The sequence below is a fragment of the Tamandua tetradactyla genome, chromosome 2 (genome assembly GCF_023851605.1).
Source record: "Tamandua tetradactyla isolate mTamTet1 chromosome 2, mTamTet1.pri, whole genome shotgun sequence".
NCBI classification, from domain to species: domain Eukaryota; kingdom Metazoa; phylum Chordata; class Mammalia; order Pilosa; family Myrmecophagidae; genus Tamandua; species Tamandua tetradactyla.
Genome location: NC_135328.1, coordinates 37,137,976 through 37,159,444, shown reverse-complemented (window position 1 = coordinate 37,159,444; position 21,469 = coordinate 37,137,976). Strand labels below are relative to the sequence as shown.

Genomic DNA, 21,469 nt, shown 5'->3' with positions numbered 1-21,469 from the left:
ATGTCCTTATCAACATGTCACATATTTCACAATGTGCAGACACCTCAACTTTGTCAGTATACTACTAAAATCATTCCTCTATGTCAATTCCCAATTAAATTATTTTATTTATTCACAAACTAGAAAATAAATGAAAGGAGATAGGGGCAACCTCATTAGAGATATTTTAAACGCACATAAAAACAACAGGGTACCTGCTTTTGGTCTTTTGCATGTTTGGCTGGTTTTTAACTGAATCCTCAGCATGCAGGGATAAACACAGTTGTTTCCAATTGGTGGGGTCCTATGCTGAGCAACTATTTTTGCTTTCTTTTTTGAAATGTTTTTTATTGTGAAATATATATACAAAAAAGCAATAAGTTTCCAAGTACATTTTAACAAGTAGTTACAGAATAAATTTCAAACTTTGGTATGGGTTGCAGTTTCACAATTTCAGGTTTTTCCTTTTAGTGTTCCATAACACAGGAGATTAAAAGGAAATATCAATATAATCATATAGTATTCATACTCATTTGTTAAATTCTATCTTCCCTGTTATAATTCCTCCATCTCCTTTGATTCTGCTTCCAATCTTTAGGGATATTTGGGCTATTCTCATTCTAACTTTTTCATGTGGAAAAGGGGTGTCGACAACAAAGAATAGGGAGATGGAGAGACTGGTCCTTCTGGGTTTCAGGATTTATCTGTCCTAGGAAACATTTGGAGGTTATAAGTTTCTGGAAAGTAAACTTAGTGTGTGAAACTTTTGTAGTATCTCAGATAAACCCCAAGCGTACATTATGTTAACAGGAATGATGTTGGTTGGGGTTTGGCAAACTGCAGCAATTAGCAATATCTAGCTGGAGCTTGTGTACAAGTAGCCTCCAGAATAGCCTTTTGAACTCTCTTAGCCACTAATACTTTATTTTGTTACATTTCTTTTCCCCCTTTTGGTCAAAAAGGCATAGTCGATCCCACAGTACCAGGGCTAGACTCATCCCTGGGAGCCATATCCCATGTTGCAGGGGAGACTTTCACCCCTGGATATCATGTCCCACGTCAGGGAGCGGAAGGAGGATAATGATTTTCCTTCCAGAGTTGGGTTTAGAAAGAGACAGAGGCCACATGTGGGCAATAAAGAGGTTTTCCGGAAGTAACTCTTAGGCATAATTATAAATAGGCTTAGGTTCTCCATTACAGAGATAAGTTTCATAAGAGGAAGCCTCAAGAAGAAGGGCTTGGCCAACTAACTTGGGAGTCCCTAATGTCTGAGAGAATATCAGGGGCTTCCCAGGTGTGAAAGTTTAATAGTTGCATGTTCTCTCTCCAGTCCCTCAAGGGACTTTGCCAATACTTTTTAATTATCAACTCAACATACTCTGGGATATATCCAGGCATTGTATTAAGCTATAGAGAAAAACAAACCCTCTTTCCCATTCTGGGCTCCATGTGTTTGGGGTGTTTAAATAAACTATTCAGGCAGGCTGAGGTAGATGGTATGCTACAGAAAGTTTAACTTTTGTACAAAACAAACCTCTCTTCTTCTCATACAGTAGATGAAGCTCTAAAATACGTACACTATCATCTTTTGTTCTGTATTCTAATTTACCTTAGAACCAAGAAGATCAGCTTCATTTTTACCTCTAATTGAAACCTGATCTCTTTTTTTATTTCTTTAACAGTTGTTGTATGAAGCAATGTTGCAGAACTCCAATTATGAGTCGTAGGTGTCACACAGGTACCCAAAGTTCCAGGGAAATACCAGGTTATACATACACAACACAGCACCTCAAAATCCAGATGTAACACTTACAATTCTGAATTAAATGTGAGAGTTATATGGGCTTACAATCTAGGCACCAATTTTCTCATAAGCATTTTCTAAAAGAGACCATACAATATTTGTTCTTTTGATTCTGGCTTATTTTGCACAACACAATGTTTCATGCACTTCACTGCATGCCTCACAACTTCGTTCCTTTCCGCAGCCATACAATATTCGATTACACAACATTTCACCTTCTTGATTCTCAGTCAATATACCCTTGAGCAACCTCCATCCCTTAGGCATCATCAATAACGTCCAAAATAAATGATCTATGTCTCACAGTATTCTCACTTAGTTGTACATTCATGAACAGTCAATTTTAGACAATCCTCATTGCTCCTAAGAGAAAAATAACCGATAAACATACCTTTACCAAATAGTAAATCTAAACCTCCCCTTAGCTCTTTTCCTCTCCCCACAAATATTTACCACTAGTATTGCTGTTATACTGTTGATGACTTCCTATTAACTATAGGCCATAGCATGCAATTGTAATTTTCCCCCAAACTTTCTATTATTGACTCTTTGTACAAGATTCATAACCCTGAAGTAGTTCATACAAGAACTTGTTTATATTTGTGGTGTTAACTAGTAGGATATATAGGTCTATACAACCACTTTCAATCATATTTACCTTCAATATGGCAATTATTACTTATAACACCACTAATGAACTACCATCACTTCTATTTACTCCCTTACATTTAAGTTCAACCTCATTAGCTAACAGTTCACCCATTTCTAGCTTCTGTGTATCTCTAGGTCCCCTATATTCAACATTATAAAACTCTGAGTTTACCTGTAGCAGGGTGATAATTTGGTGAAATCATACAGTATCTATTCTTTGTGGCTGACTTATTTCACTCAGCATTATGTCCTCAAGTTTCATCCACATTGTCATATGGTTCAGTACCTCATTTCATCTTACTGCTACATAATATTCCATCATATATATGTACCACATTTTATTTATCTACTCGTCTGTTGATGAGCACTTGGTTTCAATCTTTTGCCAATTGTGAGAATGCCACTATGACCATCAGTGTGCAAATGTCTGATAGTATCACTGCTTTCAGCTCTTCTGGGTACAGGGTGAGTAGTGGTATTGCTGGCTCGTAGGGCAACTCATTATTTAGTTCTCTAAAGAACCGCCAAACTGTATTCCATAGTGGACTGTATCATGACACATTTCCACCAACAGTGAATAAGTGTTCAAATTTCTTCAAATTCTTTTCAACATTTGCAGTTTTCTGTTTGCTTGCTGGCAGTTACTCTTATAAGTGTGAGGTGATATCTCATTATAGCCTTAGTCTGTACTCCGCTTACAGCAAATGAAGATGATCATCTCTTCATGTGCTTTTTAGCCATCTGTATTTGCTCTTAGGATATATGTCTACTCATATCTTTTGCCCATTTTATAACTGGGTTATTTGTTCTTTTCTTGTTGAGTTATATGATTTCTTTATGTATCCAGGAGATCAAACCTTTATCCAATATGTGGTTTCCAAATATTTTCTCCCACTGAATTGGCTACCTTTTTGACAAAGTCCTTTGAGGCACAAAAGCATTTAATTTTAAGAGTTCCCATTTACCTATTTTTTTTTATTTCATTGTCTGTGCTTTGGGTACAAAGTTTAAGAAGCTACCTCCTATGATTAGATCTTGAAGATGTTTCCCTGTACTTTCTTCTAGTTTTATGGTATTTGCTCTTATATTTGGGTCTTCAATCCACTCTGAGTTAATTATGCTATATGGTGTAAGGTAGGGGTCCTCTTTCCTTCTTTTGGCTATTGAGATCCAGTTCTCCCAAACCCATTTATTGAAAAAACATAATTGATTTGTGTACATTAATCTTGTATCTTGCCAGAGTGCTGAACTTCTTTATTAGCTCAAGTAGCTTTGTTGTAGATTTATTTTCCAAATACAGGATTGTGTCATCTGTAAGTAACGAACGTTTTACTTCTTCCTTTTCAATTTAGAAGCCTTTTTATTTCTTCTTCCTGCCTGAATGATCTGCTATAACTTCTAGTACAATATTGAACAACAGTGGTGACAATGGGCATCCTTATCTTGTTCCTGATCTTAGGGGAAATGCTTTCAATCTCTCACCATTAAGTATGATGTTGGATATAGGTTTTTCATATATGCCTTTTATGATATTCAGGAATCTTCTTTTGATTGCTACCTTCTGAAGTATTTTTTATAAGAAAAGACACTAAATTTTGTTGAATGCTTTTACAGAATCAATCAAGATGTTCATATGATTTTTCCCTTTTGATTAATTAATGTGCTGTATTACACTGATTTTCTTGTGTTGAACCACCCTTGCATTCCTGGCATAAATCTCACTTAATCATGATGTATAATTATTTTAATGTATCAATTTACTAGCATTTTGTTGAGAATTTCTGCATGTGTGCTAATTAGGGAGACTGGTCTGTAGTTTTCCTTTCTTGTAGCATCTTTATCAGATTTTGGTAGCACAGTGATGTTAGCTTCATTAGGTAGTGTTCTAGTTTGCTAGCTGCCAGAATGCAATATACCAGAAACGGAATAGCTCTTAAAAAGGGAATTTAATAAGTTGCTAGTTTACAGTTCTAAGACCGAGAAAATGTCTCAATTAAAACAAGTCTATAGACATGTCCAATTTAAGGCATCCAGGGAAAGATGCCTTGGTTCAAGAAGGCCAACGATGTTCAACGTTTCTCTCTCAGCTGGAAGGGCACATGGGGACCATGGCGGTGTCTGCTGGCTTTCACGTGGCTCTACCAAAAAAGGGACTCTCTCCAAAATGTTTCCTCATTTAAAGGATTCCAGTAAGCAACTCCACCTTCAGTAGGTAGAGACACACCTCCATGGAAATCATCTAATCAAAAGTTACCACCCCCAATTGGGTGGGTCACATCTTCATGGAAACAATCAAAATGCTCCCACCCAGCAATACTGAATGAGGATCAAAAGGCCTGGCTTTTCTGGGGTCCACCACAGATTCAGACCAGCACAGGTAGTGTTCCTTTTTACTTTAATTTGAGGGAAGAGTCTGAGCAGGATTGATGCTAGTTCTTTTTATTTGATAAAAAAATTCCCCTGTGAAGCCATCTGGCCCTGGGCTTTTCTTTGTAGGAAGATATCTGATGACCAACTGAATCTCTTTACTTTGATTGGTTTGTTGAGATCTCCTATTTCCTCTTGAGTCAGTGTAGGCTGTTCATAGGTATACTGGCTCGAAATTGTTATGTATCCCCAGAAAATTCTTGTTCTTCTAATTTTGATCCAGTATTGTAGAGTGGGACCTTTTGACTACATTGTTTCCATGGAGATGTGGCACACCCAATCGTGTATATGACGTTTGATTAGATTATTGCCATTATGTAGCATGCCCAATTGTGGGTGTGCCCTTTTGATTAGACTGAGATGTGACTCTGCTCATTCAAGATGTTTCTTGTTTCGTTTACTGGAGTCCTTTAAAAGGGGAGACTCAGAGATGATTCAGAAGTGACATAAATGCAGAGGTTTGGAGATCAAGTCAGAAATAGCCTGGGCACTAAGGAAGGACTTGAAGAAATAGCCAGAACCTAAAAAGGAGAAATCTCCAGGCCCAGGAAATGATAAGCTAGGAAATGAAACCCAAGGTATTTCCCCTGAGCAGCTAAGTGTATATCTACAAATGCTTAGAGAGGAAGCCAATGGAATCAGAAACTGGAAGCAACAGAATTAGGAACAAGAACCAGCAGATGCAGCCATGTTTTCCCATGTGACAGACATAAGTCTCTCTTCAGAGTCAAAGTTTCTTTCTCTAGATGCTTTAGTTTGGACATTTTTATGGTCTTAGAACTGTAAACTTGTAACTTAACAAATCCCCCCTATAAAAGCCAATACATTTCCAGTATATTGCATTCCAGCAGTTTTAACAAACTAAAATAGTGTATTCCTCAGAATTTGTCCATTTCATACAAATTTTCTAGTTTGTTGGCTTATAGCTGTTCAAGGAATTCTCTTATGAATCTTTTTTTATTTCTTCAGAAGCTACTCTAAAGACCCCCCTCAATTTCTGCTTTTGTTTATTTGCATCTTCTCTTTATTTTGTCAGCCTAGCTAGGGGTCCATCATTTTATTGATTTTTGTAAAGAATCAACTCTTGGTTTTATTGATTCTCTGTACTGTTTTTTCATTATCCAATTCATTTATTTCTGCTTTAACCTTTGTAACTTCTCTTCTTTTATTTGCTTTGGGGTTAGTTTGCTGTTCCTTCCCCAGTAGCTCTAAGTGAGCAGTTAAGTCCTCAATTCTTGCTCATTTTTTTTTTTTCGGGGGCATGGACAGGCTCAGGAATCGAACCTGGGTCTCCAGCATAGCAAGGAACTCTGCCTGCTAAGCCAGGATTGCACTGTCCTCATTCGTTTTTAATATAGGCATTAGGGCAATAAATTTCCCTCTCAGTACTGCCTTTGCCACATCCAATAAGTTCCAATATGTTGTATGCTCATTTTCATTTGTCTCCAGATATTAACCAATTTCTCTAGCAGCTCCTTCTCTGACCCAGTCATTGTTTAAGAGTGTGTTGTTTAATCTCCATATACCTGTGTAAGCTCTGGTTCTTTGGTGGTTATTGATTTCCAGCTTCATTTCACTGTAGTCAGAGAAAGTGCTTCAGATAATTTCTATCTTTTTAAATTCATAAAGACCTGTTTTGTGCTCCAGCATATGATTCATCCTGGAGAATGTTTCATGACCAGTAGAGAAGACTATATATCCCAGTGTTCTGGGATGTAATAATCTCTATGTATCTGTTATGTCTAATTCATTTATGACATTGTTTAAGTACTCTATTTCCTTGTTGATCCTCTGTCAGGTTATTTTATCTACAGAGGAGAGTGATGTATTTAAGGCTCCAACTATCACTGTTGAAATATCTATTTGCTTCCTTCAGTTTTGCCAATATTTGCCTCATGTACTTTGATCTCCTTGATTAGGAACACAAACATTTATGATTGTTATTTCTCCTGGGTGAACTGTCCCTTTTATTAATATGTAGTGTCCTTCTTTGTGTCTTTGAAGTCTATTTCATCTGATATTAGAGAAGTTTTTCCCCAATTATCTCTTCAACTAATATTCCTAGCCATTTACTCTTCTCTTCTCCTTCTGGGATATCAATGATTCTTATATTTGTGCACTTCACATTGTTCATCATTTCCCTAAGATCCAATTCTGATTTTTTCATCTTTCTTGCCATTTGTTTTTTTATACACTTAAATTCAATTATCCTGTCTACTAGTTCACTTATTCTTTCTTCTGCCTCTTCAAATCTGTCGTTGTGTATCTCCAGTATATATTTTATTTGATCTACAGTATCTTTCATCTCTGTGACACATACTATTTTTCTATTTATTCTAACAAATTCCTCTTTATGCTCTTCTACTGTCTTGTTATCCTTGTGTCATTAGCCAACCCAGAATTTATTTAGGAGAGTTGTATAAACATCTTTGATTAGTTATTCCAAATTCTGTGTCTCTGGTGTTTTAATTTGGTCATTGAGCTGGGCCATATCTACCATTTTGTGATTTTCTGTTGCCTTCAAGGCATTTGACTATCTTGATAAGGTTATATTGAAAGTTGATTTTCTTCACTTGTCTAAGATCTTGTAGTTGCTTGAGTCTGCACTGAAAGTTTCCCTTTGCACTTGGCTTGTCAGTAACTCCCTGCCACACCAAGACCTGGACCTCATCCAGGGGATGGAAAACTACTTGAGGATCTGTTAAAAAAGCTAGGTAGATAGGCAGTTTGCCAGACTGCACTTTCCACTTCTTCCCAACTGAATAAGCTCGGCCACATCTCTTCCTGAGGCCCACCTCTCCCCCAACTGTGGCAGCTTGCTAAGCTGGATGGAGATCTGGTGCAATTCCAACTAGGCCCTCTGATTTCAGTGCATGCTGAAAGGTGCCAACCCCAGGGTTGTGGGGTTAGGCAATGTACATCTCAGGAGAGAATGCACATGTGGGTCCAATGAGTTTGGTAACTCCTAGGGTCCCACTTGGAATGACTTTGGGTTTGTAGAACTGGGTGTTTCAGCTACCCCTCCCCACAGTCAACCTAGATATGCCTGGCAGTTCACAGTTCAGTACAGTTCATGGCTTGGCACATACCTTAGTGTGCTCCCTTGTCCTCACCTCTCTGTCCATGCGTGCCTGAGGTCTCTGGGTCTCCATGGGGAATGGGGAGTGGTACTGAGAACCAGTGAGACTCTTTCACCAACTAGCTGCCAGACTGGGTTCACTCTGTGTTATACCCCTCCTTCTAGGGGGAAGGTCTCCAAGTCTCTGCCAAAAAACCAAGAGCCCACAGCAGCATATCTTAGGGGGTCAGGAGCGGGCACTGTATGCTGGCTGAATGGTCTCGGTGTGCAGGGAAGGTAAGTGTGTTGGCTTCCAGGTTCACCATGGGAGCTCCCAGCTGCAGAGCTGCAAGGGAAGATCTCCCAAGCTAACTGCAGGGGTAGGCTGGAATGTAGGGGTGCTCTGCTCCTTCAGGTCCCACACTTTCTTACAGGCCACCACTGTCCCCAGATCAAGCACACTCACCCTGTTCTCTCTATCCCAATTTCTCTGCTTTTTCATCCAGGACCTCCCTATATAGTATGGAAGACTCGCTCTGACCACTCACACCCTGCAACTGCAGCCCTAGTCGTTTTTTTGTCACTTCTCTCATTGTTCCACAAAGCAGGGGTGAACTCAGCCTACTCTATTTCACCATCTTTCTGGGCTATTTTGAAAAGAAATCTGATGAACTGTATCAAGGACCTCAAAATATTTATACCCTTTTTTAAAATTAGAAGTTTCCAGGAGAAGGGGTGGAAAGCAGTGGTGGTAGAGGGAATTCAAAAATAATTTTATATGTATATCTAGCTATACCTGTCCTTCTGACTTCATAATTACATATCTGGGAATATAGCCTAAGAAAAAAAATTCTAACCCAGAGAAAGCCTTGTGTCCAAAGATAATAAGCAAATAATTTAAAATAGTGAATCACTGGAAACAATCTATGTGTCCAACTAGTTAAAGTTCTGCACATTCATGAGATGGAATAAGAAGCTATGACATAATCACAATTGCAAAAAGCAGGAAACAAAACTGTATTACTGTTATTGGTGTGTGTGTGCATGTTCATATACACAAGTATAGAAGGAAGCATTTCAAAATATTAATTAACAGTGCCTGTTTTAAAATGGTAGGATTAAGCATTATTTCTTTTCTCTGTTTTCCAAATGTTAGGTAGTATCGTGGGTTAATTAAATATCAGAGAAAAAAATGAATTTTAAAAACACAAAATATATTTGGTTTTTTGGTTTACAGACTTCTAGAGAGCAGTACCACATCTACCCTGCTCCCTGCCCCCCTTAAATCCTGATGCTTGGAAAACGCTGTGGACAACATAAGCCAGACAAATCAGACAAACAAATCAGAAATCTGATTTGTTTCTGCCTTGTTTATATCAGACCCCTTTACTGAAAGAGAACAATATGGACAGCCAGGAAATGGTAGGTATCCCTCTTTGCCATTCCACCCTCATCCCCAACTCCCTCAGCTCAAAATTCTTGTGGGTGCATCATCTTTCTCATTCAGATCTTCCCATTTCCTTCCAGAGGAAAATGGGAAACTGCTGCATAGGACAAAGCTATTCACAGAGCAATCTGACAAATGATTCTCCATCAGTTAGCATTAAGATCCTAAAGTGGAGAAAGGAAAAAGCCTCCGTTCCCCAAAGGATATAATAGGCCATTTAACAATTCTTTTTTAAAGAACAAATGAACAAATAAAACTTGCCATTTAAAACTCAAACAAAGTCAGTGCAGAATGAGCTGCTTATTAACAATGGTGCCTTGGTGGAAGCAAACCAGGAGACTTGTTTCTCCCTAAATAGACTGCAGATATTCTTGGTTTTCAAAATTATCTGGAGCCCTGGAGGCTAAGATCAATAATATCCCCTCTCTCATAAAGCAGATGGCCAGAGCGCCAGTATAAATATCTTTGAGCTTTTCCCACTCTGAAAATGGTAAGAGACAGCTTAGGACTGACAAATCTTTCCTCAAAAATGATGTGCCAGCAAATGTGCAACCTCCATTTACATGAAGCTCCAGGTGGAGTTCAACACAACCCCAAGCAAGATTACCAGGGGAGGCCCAAGTACAAAATGGCTCTACTGTGCTTCATGGTGAGAACAGTTCTAGCCTTCCTAACCACGCTAATATGTTCATGTAGCAGGGTTCTTCCTGGGATAACTATGCCAAGTTAAAAGCTGAAGGGAGGCAAGACCATGCTTTTCCTCACTGCCACAAGTTCAGAGTCTTCCTACTGTGTGGCACAGGTCAAGAACAGAGAAAATTAGAGGTCACAGAGCAAAAAATAGCACTGAAACCCAGAAGTCATCAGGGCGAATAAGGTTTCCATCCTCTTTCTCCAAAGCAGGGTAAAGGAAAAGAACTTCCACTCTCAGTGATTGCACAAGTCCACTGAGCCACATGCTCTTGCTAGGACTTCTGAGTATAAGTGGGAAGAAACTACACATATCAGGTCAAATGCATTAGTGAAGATACTATTAGAATGAGAAGACAATGCACAAAATTCAGGTCATAAAGCATTAACACAAAAAGCAAATGAAAAATGGAAAAATGTTTGCTACTCTGTTTTTCAATGTTAATAGATTCATTAAGGTTGCATCTACCCTACCCAAATTTATCTTGTTAATATGGGATCTCTCCAGATCCCTCAGAGACCACATCATTCAAGCAAATGAGCCATCTCCAATACAGATCCCAGGACTGGACTTGAAGCTAAAAGCATCACAATACATCATATGTGCCCATGAAGGCATTACCCAATACCTGAGAAAGCCTGTGAACAGACCAGATGACCTCACAGGACCCTCCAAACCCCATTCACACCAAAGGTAATTTCAAAAAAATCCTTCCCAGGGAAAATGCAGTCTTGAGAAAATTTTTGGTTGTGGTTTTTTGTAATTAGGACACAATAACAAGAATGTTTCTCTTTCTGCCTCAGTCAAAATGGTGGAATAAGAAGCTTCAGGGCTCTACAATGGCCCACCACCACCATCACCAACACACACACAGAGAAGCTTTGAACAATAAGCAAGGACTAGCAGAAGCACCTTTCTTCAAAACACCAGAAAAGTCAAAGGATTACACTAACAAGCTAGCACCAAATCAACAAAATAGGCCACTTAAAAGTGGTAGGATCTTGTGGAGACCTGGCTGGTCCCTCCCACATCTCTCATTGGCATATTTCCAGCGTAAATCCCTGGTCCCAGTTCCAGAAGGTATACAGTAACCCTTGGGTACATACTGGGAGCATGTATGTCTAGTCCAATCTGGTGGCAGCCTAAGGGACCTGTCTCAGAATTTACCCTACATGTGTAAGGCGGCTCATGGAGCTCTCTTACAGAACACAGTATTGTTCTGCAGTTAAATGGCTGCCAGGAGCAAGGGATTTCTGGCTGTAGGATATATAGTGCAGTGAGTGCCTAGGACACAAAGAAACTATTTTCTAGGAAAGAGGAGACATTTATATACCTGGAAATGGGGGAGGAAACTCAAGACAAGACACCTACAGCTTTGTCCTGGGGCCAGTCTCCAAACACACAATATGGATAAGCTCTCAAGGAACTCACTCACAAAGGTCAATCTACAAAGAATGGGAAAGATTTTTCCTTTCTTCCCTATTCTTTCTTCTTGTTACTTCCTGGCATTTGAGAAAAGTTCTATCATAATACTACCAGGACACAAGCTTAAGGAACAGTTACCTTAGAGTCTAAATTTCATTCATAACATTAAAATACCAAAATGTCCAGGTGTGCTGTTTGACTTTGTTATGTACCCCAGAAAAGCCTATGCTCTTTCAATCCATCCCTGTGGGTGCACACCTATGGGGGGTGAGACCTTTTGCTTAGGTTCTTTCCATGAAAATGAGATCCAGCCCATTCAAAGTGAGTCTTAATTCTTTTGCTCCTTTATGTTTGGAGAGAAGCTAAGAAAGAAAATGCCCTAGGAGTAGCCAGAAGCATCCACAGGAGCTAAGAGAGCCATTCTAGCCAGAAGTATCCACAGGAGCTAAGAGAGCCATTCTGAAACCAGAATCCAGAAGAGAAGGACAAGCAAATATTACCATGTATCTTCCTATGTGACAGCGGAACTCTAGACGCCAGCAGCTTTTTCTCAGAGACGTTATCTCCCTCTTGATGCCTTAATTCATACATTTTCATGGCCCTAAAACTGTACATTTGAAATCAAATAAATCCTCTTTGTAAAAGCCAATCCATTTCTGGTATACTGCATTCCAGCAGTTTTAGGAAACCAAAACACCAGGTTCCCACAAAAGATTCAAAGTATACAAAGAAACAGAAAGTGATGTCCCAGGCAAAGAAGATTAAAGCATTAGAACACATCAATGAGGAGGAGCAGACTAAAGACTTGCCAAAGACTTTTAAAAAATGACCCTAAAGTCCTAAATATGTTAAAATATCTAAAGTTTTTATATAGACAAAAAAACTAAAACAAATCAGTAAAATGATAGATGAAACAGAGAGTTATCAGTAGAGAGTTGAAAACTATGCAAAGGAACGAAACACAAATAAAGACCACAGTAACCATTATTACAAGGGGTTCAACAGCAGATTGGAGCTGGCAGAAAATAGAACCAGTGAACTTGAAGATAAGTCAATTGAAATCATCCTGTCTGAGAAGTAGAAAGAAGAAAGAATGAAGAAAAGTGAGTGGAGCCAGAGGAACCTATGAGATATATCAGGCATACCAATAAATGCCTTGTGAGTATCCTAGAAGAAGAAAGAAAGGGGCAAAGAAAATATTCAAAGAAATAATGGTTGAAAACTTTCCAAATTTAATTAAAGACATGAATATACACATCTAAGATGCTCAACAATTCTGAACAGGATAAATCCAAATAGATACACACCGCATCAGGCTATAACCAAACTGCTGAATGTCAAAGATAGAGAATTCTGAAAGCTGCAAGAGAGAAGCAATGTATCACATAGAGGGAGCCTCAATAAGTTTAAGGCTTCAATTAATTTCAATTCCAATTTCTCACTGGAATTCATGGAGGCAAGAAGGCAATGGGAAGACATATTTAAAGGATTGAAAGCAAAATATTTCCAATCAAGAATAGCATGTCCAGCAAACCTGTCCTTCAAAAACAAGGAAGAGATTAAGACATTTCTAGATAAACAAATTTTGTCACCACCACCCGACCAGTCATAAAAGAAATGGTAAAGGGAATTAATGCAGGTTGAAAGGAAAGGACACTAGACTCATGAAGAAATAAAGATCTCAGGTAAAGACAATGACAGGTAAATACAAATACCAATACTACTGATTTTTTTCATTTGTAAACTCCACTTTTTACTTCTTATAGGATCTAAAAAGCAAATGCATAAACATGATAAATTAATGGTTTTGGACTCATAATATATAAATATGCAATTTGTGACAAGAACTATATAAAGGTGGGGGGAGGGAGGGTAATAGGAGCATAGCTTGTAGATGTTATTGAAGTTAAGTTGATATCAAAGCTTGTTATAGGCTTAGGATGTTAAGTTTAGGTTCCAGGGTAAAAACAAAGAAAATAACAGCAAATATGCCAGCTCACAGAGACAGGTTATCAGTGATGGAGAGCAGGGGTAATAACGAGTTAAGGCAAAATAAATGTAGGGTTTCTCTTTGGGATGAAAGGAAAGTTCTAATAATGGATGGTAGTGAGGTGACTGCAACATTGTGAATGTGATTACTGCCACTTAATGGAATGCTTGGGAGGAGTTGGGATAAGAGATACTAGATGGGATCTAAGAATAGAGGAAAAGGGCTCAAAAGGATATTATTGGGGCATAAGAAAAAATTGGAACATAGAATACAAAGGTTTATCTCAATGTTAAATTTTTAAATTTTTGATAATTGTACTTAAGGTGATTACATACATAAATATCCTTGTTCATAGGAAAGGTACATGGAAGTATTGTTTGTTCATGTAGTATATGTTTAACATGCTCTCAAATATTCAGAAAATAAATTAGAAAGATAGAAAGACAGACAGACAGATAAAGATGGATAGACAGATGATAGATAAAAAACAAATGATAAGGCAAAGGTGACAAAAAATGATTAAATTGGTAGATCTGGGTGGAGTGGGGGTAGGTTGGAATTATCCATATGATTTTGTATCATTGGTACAATTGTCTGTAAGTTTTGACATTATTTCAAAATAAACAATAAAAAATATATGTATTTCTTCTCACCTCTGTTTTTTTTATTGTCTCAGGTCCACCATTTCCCTGGAAACCCATGCAGGACAGATCAAAAATAGTTTTCTTCAGGTACTGGTTGTCTGTATACAGATCTTTCACTAGCTGTATAAGGTCGCTGACCTAGGAAATAAGAGCAGAGAGAAGGCTGGCTACCCAGAAGCACTATCAGCTTTCCAGAGCCACACCCCTGGATGCAGACCTTTCTAGAGAGTAGACTGTTCAGTATCACAATTATGGAGAATTAGGCTGCCTAATTCTAGCCCTCATGCCTCCCTGGGTAGAGTGAAAAGAGCACTGGCTAAAATTTGACCTACTTGGGATATTCTAATCCCACAGCTACTATTTCAAGGTAGAGAGATCCTTGGGCAAATTGTCTAATCAGATCTTCAGTTTCCTCATAGGTAACTGTGGGAATTGAATATGATCACTGTCACATTACACCAAAATCCTTGCTCAGTCAAAGACAGCTAGCACTACCTCTGTCCTGTACTTGAGAGCCATGAGAGAAAAAAATTTCCCCAAGACTCAAGTTTCTGAAAATGTATTAGAGGCTAATTTTACAAAATCAACCCTCTTTGTGTACTTATCCAGAGATACTAGTAATGACACTAGTTTTCAAATAGAGCTATTAAGTTGACAGCTACTAAATATTCCCACCTACTTCAGTCATTGTTCCTTGCAAAAATCCTAAGGAGGTGAACAGGCTCATGCAACTATTTCCATTTTATGCTATGGAAACTGAAATGCAAAGATGTTAACCGCCAATGGTCCCAAAGCTGGGGTTTTCTGGAGAATGAATTGAGATATGACAATAGTTAAAGTGTCTAACAGTATAAGAAAGAGCAGCTGCCTCCACAAAGGCAGAGCCAGGCTCAGAACTGAGATCCCCAAGCTCTCAGTCCAGTGTTCCTTCTTAAAGTACAAGTCTTGATAGTCCAAGTACATATGTATTTGCCCTTATCACAGCCATAGTAAGTTCTAGCAGCAGCTATTTATCATCTATATTGTCTTCATATTAGAAAGTAATAGCTGCCTCAATTTTTCTTGCACCTCTTCCAAAATAGCCACAATTTTATAGTTCTCCTTGCTATTTCTTACATTTGCGGCTCTCACAGGCTGTTTTCTCTTGTTCTGATGAGAAAGCCCACACTACCACCCTAACAAACTCCTATTCATTCTTCAATGCCCATGTCAAGCCTCACTTCTGTTCAGAAGCTTTCCCTGAATAAGACAACCCTTCCCCCTGAGGCAGGATTAATGGTTTCTTTTCTAGCTCTATACCTTGTACATCCCTCCTACTACTACAGCAACCCTTGCACTCCAAATGACAATTACCTGTTTAGAAGTCTGTCTCCTCTGCCTGCAAATTATTCCAAGGCAGAAACTGAATCTCAGTCACGTCTGATTATTTCACAATAATTGACCTAGATTCCTCTGAGCTCCTACTTCCTATTCCGATCAATGGCTCTCAGAATCTTGAAACACTAGAAACCACTCTAACCATGACATACATCAACAGACTGAAAAACTTTTCCAGTTAAAACAAAAAAAAAATTTATTGACCAAACTTGAGACTTTATTCATTAAAAAAAATCTATTAAATCCTAATATTTGTGCCAGGTACTAGGAAATCAGAAATAAGATGTACATTAACTAAACTTAAGATGCTCACAGCCTAGTAGGGGACAGAGATGAACAGCCAGACAGTGAAGTCCAGTATGAGGAGGGCATCAATGCAGTTGCACACAAGCAGAGAGGTGCATGACCTGAGAGAAAGGTGACTAACTTCATGTGGAGGGGTCATACCTAGAGCAGACCACGCCAGGGCTGACCAGGAGAGTATTAGGCATAGGAGGAGTACACGTGAGGTAATGTAAATAGAAACAGTGAAGACAAGGCAAGGGGGAGAGGGAAGAAAGAAGAGAAATGGGGTTTTTAGAAATTTACACCTCTGATCAGGAACCCCAGAGAAAACAAATAACCAGTGAAGCACTAAAAGTTAATAGTTTAATACCTTCTTCTTAAGTTCTTCTTGAGAAAAATGCTCCACTTGAAATTTATTGTGTTCTTCAAGGCAAATACTCAAGTAAGATGTTTGATCGCTATAAAATGAAAATGTTTCTTCTGCCCAAAAAAAAGAGGGGATGGGAGAAAAAGAATATCAGAAATACAACCTTCCAGGACCAATCCCAGTAAATACATCCGTAGTAATTTGAATTGGGTGGAGAAGGGATAAGAGATAAGTACACATAGGGAGTTTAAAGCACCATCTTTGGAGCAAAAGTAATTTTCCCTCTTTCTCTACCATCTGATAGGATATCTCAACATATGGCTTCATCTTGTGCTATAGGCTTTCTCTATGACCAATGCTGAATTATAATTTGCATATCAAGTATTATGCCTAGAGCACATTCTGAGCGGCTTGAGCAAATGGTGATTTCAGTTTAAATGAGGGAGTGATTCTGTTTAGGCAATAATACAGAAAAATTAGCTGTGCCCCTGAGGGGCAGAACTCATAGGAAATAAAAGTGCTTGGTGTATTTTTTCCTGTTCCCAGAGCCCTCATGGCAGTAGAGAAACTGGTAGATCTAAGATAAGAAAATTTTTGGTCACCTATATAATGGGTTGCTTTCCTTTATGGCAAAGGTCACATTCTTATATGGAGGGAAGGAGCAAAGAAGGGAGAAGACATTTATAAGCCAGGCTTATTCCACAAACATTGTCTCATTTAACACACAGATAATAGCTAACATACCTGCAATACAGTGTGGTAAATGGAAAGAGCTAGCCTTCAAAGAAAGACACCTTGGCTTAGATCTAGGCTGTGGGACCAGGGGCAAATCAATATCCCTCTTCAAGCCTCAGTTTCTGTATGTGTAAAATGGAGTTAATATCTGTTCAACCTAAAGGCATGATTGTGAGGATCAGAGAAGTGCCCAACATTAAACCTTACACAGTAGGGGCTCAAGAAACGTAAAACCTACCACAGCTATTACTAATTTTTACTATATGTGCCAGGTCCCTGACTAGAAATACAGAAAGGAATCAAGACACTAACCCAGATTTCAAGTGGTTCATGTCCTAGGCAAGAAAGACAGTCAAATATTATTGTGATGATTACAGCAATGCAAGAATCACAGGGTCCTCATGTCCTCACTTAAATAAATCTACTCATGGTCATGACTTATACTAAAAATAATGTTTCAGCAAGAAACAGTAATCTCAATCCTACATGTCTGTGCATTCCTAGGCTCTTTGAAGTGGGTGCTGTGGTAGGCAGAGCACAGAGACTTTAGCAATGATGACTGTTTACTAGAAAAAGGAGATTCCAAGGTCCCAAGGTTATGCAGAGCTAGCAGCACTGAATGGTGCAGAAAACAGGATAGGTAGTAGGGAAGCGACCCTGCAGCAGGCTCTCTGCAGAATTAATATCGTTTGCTGGCACACTCTACTATAAAGCCAAAGCCAAATGAATACAGACTGGAAGAGCCAACATTAACACTCACCAGAAAAAGGATCCCCCCAGAATCATGTGGTTACCTCACCTCTTAACGAAGTTTTGAGAGTCTCTAAAAGTTCAACCCTCCAAGTGGAGAAAAAGAAAAGGGAAATATATACAGGAGAATGCATACCTTCCCTTCTCCGAATTTCACTAGCCTGCTCCTCCAGGGTCTTTCGCAAATTCTGATAGGAAAACACATCCCGCTCTAGTTGCTTCCGAAGGGCAAATATGTTGTTTAACTCAGCGTGAAGGTTGTTGATACTTGGTACAACAAAACAACAGAAAAAAATTTTTTTTCACATAGGCAGGCTCCGGGAATTGAACCTGGGTCTCCAATATGGCGGGCAAGAACTCTGCCACTGAGCCACTATTGCCAGCCCAAGACACAGAAATTTTAACAGACTTGTTTATGTTTTAAGATGCAAAGCCCAGAGAGCCTTTCTTTGATTTTTATGTCATTTGTGTTTTTTCTGGTTACAAAAGTGAATACATGTTCATTACAGAAAATATAAATATATAATTATAAAGAAAACAAAAGTTAGCATGATCCCACTAACAATTAACACATGGTACACTCTTCCCTCTCAATCTTTTTCCCTATGAGTATTGTTTAAAAACTTGAAATAATACTCAATGTAAATGTTGGAATTCTGCATTTCTCACTTAAATATTTCCTACATTTTAAAAATAATTCTTTGCAAACAACACTTTGAATTACTATATAATTTTAAATAAGGTAATATCCCATTATTTACTCATTCTCTATTAATGGATATTTTAGTCCTTTCCAAGTTTTTACTATAGATGTAGCTAAGTGGGAAAATATAAATCTTCAGAATGTCTCTATGCTTGGAATAGCATTTTGAGAGTATTAGGTATAAAAGGGGAAGCTCTCCAGGGCCTGGAAGTCATCTGGCACCAGATCAGAAGAAAAGCCAGGGGAGGACTTTTGTTGTGTTACTTCTAAAGAGGTAGTTTTGGGGTGAGAGTGGAGAGCAGAAGAGAAGACACAAAGAAGAATGAGTGAGCAATAGGAGGGAGAGAAGAATCAACTCAGGGGCCAAGAGAATTCCAGAATGATGGGTTAGCCACTCAAAAATACGTAGTATTAATGGGTTTTTACTGTGGGAGCAAGCATGGTCAAACCGATATCAAGTTTCACATTTGGGTCAAAGTGATATAGTGCTAAGCTATACAGAAAGACTTCATGGAATCTGAAGCTCAGGACTCAGGGGAAGCCATGAAAATGCACATTTCCCACAATTTGCATTATTCCTGGGAAACACTGTCCAACAGAACTTTTTCAGGTGATAGAAATGTTCTATATCCGCCTAATACTGTAGCCACCACTCAAATGTGGCCACTAAGCAATTTAAATGTGGCTAATACACTAAGGAACAGAATGTATTATTTTATTAAATTTAATTTTAAAAGTCACATGTGGCTACTGGCTACTATACTGGACAGTGCAAATCTATTAGAAGGGCTTTGGACTTTTACTGATATGTGGCTGGCAGGGACATGAACCAATTAAACTTAGTCTCCAGAAAAACAAGGAGATCCCAGTTGACATATAAACAACATAAATAATGTTCCACTATACATCACTGTGCCTAATGCCTTGTTTGACATTCAGGTTATTTTCTTAAGAAGGATTCCCAGAAGTGTGATTACTGAGTCAAAATGTATGGGCATTTTTAAGACCACTGAAACACATTAACAAATCAGAAAGTTCCTTTTTTTAATCACTGAAAAATAGATTACTCTCTCTCCAACAGCTGACCTATGGTTTCCTAAAAGGATCCATCGGTACTTTGAAAATACCTGTAAAAATTTCAGAATACATCAATTTTTCTAGGGAAACAGTTCATAAGATCTTATGAGATTTTCAAAAGGGGTCCACAGCCCCAAAATGGTTAAGACTTACTGCTTTAAAATTTATATGCCAAAGATACAAGCCCCACTTCTCCTTTAGAAATTCCTTTTAGTTCTATGCACATAACTCAACACATATTAGAAGGAAAACAAACTATTATATCTACTCTTTTATGGCAACTGCTTTGAGGATGGTTCACTGCAAAGCAGTCCTCATGCAATGGAAGGAGCCCTACTAGCAACCTGTACCTAGTTCCATTTCAAGATAATCATAACAATCAATTTGAAAGGCTGATGGAAAACCTTATAGTGATGTCACAGCACAGCACAGCAGCACTCACTTGAATGTGGTCATGCTGCAGAGACATCTAACCAGGGGGGAAAAAAAGGGAGAGATTGTTTTAGCAAAGCTCCTGAAATTAGGGTGGGGAAGCTAACTGCTTCATTCCCTCTTTGATGCTCTGACAGGATGAAAAGTACACAGCTGCTACTGCTGTGTCTGTTATTTATGTTTCCCTAACTCTAGAATCTTTTCAAGGTGTGTGTGTTGGTAGAACAAAGGTATTTCACTCAAAAAAAACAAAAGCCCTATGCAGTCCTCTTTCTGGAACAGAGAGGAGAAAAAGCAGAAAGAGCCAGAGACATCCAACCTCAAAATGGCACACCTCCACTACCTAGCTATATGACCTTGGGCAAGTCAGATAAACTGCCTGATACTGATTTCATCACCTGCAAAATGGAGATGAAATGAGATGTTATATGGGAAAGATCTTAGCATAGGGCCTAACACACACCAGATGCTCAATAAAGAGCTTTCCTTCTCGCAACCACTCCCACATGAAAGATGATACTACCGAGCAAAAATTTCTGGTTCTCATGGATTACAATAATTACAAAATCAGAGATGTTTTTGCTCCACTGAGGACATACAGCAATGCCTATAGACATGTTTGGTTGTCACAGCTGGGGGTAGATTGGAGATATGCTACTGGCATCTAATAGGTAGAGACCAGGGATGCTGCTAAACATCCTGCAATGCACAGGACAGACCTCACAACAAAAAATTACCCAGACCAAAATATGAGTAATAGTGCTGGGGCTGAGAAACTCTGATTTACAAGAAGCATTAACTATACCCGTCCTCAGAATAAGTGATGTATTAATAAGGGCCTAAGCTTTGGAGTCAAAGAGATATGAGCTTTGAGAATTCCTAACTGAAGAACCTTGGGTAACATTCTTAACATCTCAGATAGCAGATTTTCACTTCTGTAATATGGGGATAAAGCCACCAACTTCTAAGTATTGCTGTGAAAAAAAAAAGTAAAGGTGAAAGAACCAGGCATAAAATTGCCATTAGTTTCATGCCTCATGGTCTTCCTCTTTCAATTTTAATTACAAGTACAATAGATGTCTCTAGAGTCATTCACCTTTATTGTTAGTTTCTAGAGAGTGAACACTACTGGAGTTACAAAAGGGTCTCCACCTCTCTTAGCCCATAATTCTACCCTCTAGATATGCCAATATCTGAGAATTGAAAATGCTTTATACTCTGAGTTTATGTATATTGAGATACTGCAGCATGTGTAAACTTTTCACATTATTGTTATTCTCAATAATTACCATTCACTGAGTACTTACTATGTGCCAGGCCATATCAGGCTTTTACATATATCATCTCTTATTTCAAAACAACCCTGTATAGTGGCTAGGTAGACATATAAACTGAGGCTCTTACCCAAGAGCTCAGAGCTGGTAAGTAGCAGAGCTAGAATTTGAATCCAGAACTGTCTCATTCTAAATGTATTGTGTCTCTGAAGATGAACAAAAAACCTTTTAAGCATCCTTGCTGGTCACAGTTGTGATGCACCTTCCCATTCCACATTTTTATTCATTAAGGAAGAGTTTGTGAAACTCAGACCCATCTATGATTCCAAGAGAGCTTAGCTTGTTCACAACTG

At 38.5% G+C, this 21,469-nt stretch overlaps 1 protein-coding gene across 10 annotated transcripts in view; it reads right to left on the bottom strand.

Annotated features, from left to right (window-relative positions):
- The window catches only part of CDK5RAP2 (CDK5 regulatory subunit associated protein 2), a 281,439-nt gene that overhangs the window by 97,291 nt on the left and 162,679 nt on the right, over positions 1-21,469 (bottom strand). For all 10 annotated transcript variants that reach the window (XM_077143561.1, XM_077143511.1, XM_077143532.1 and 7 more), the window contains 3 exons: positions 17,767-17,897; positions 16,149-16,258; positions 14,126-14,254 (listed from right to left, as the gene is read on the bottom strand). In XM_077143561.1, the coding sequence (XP_076999676.1) occupies positions 14,126-14,254; positions 16,149-16,258; positions 17,767-17,897 (370 nt within the window). The remainder of the gene's footprint in view (positions 1-14,125; positions 14,255-16,148; positions 16,259-17,766; positions 17,898-21,469) is intronic.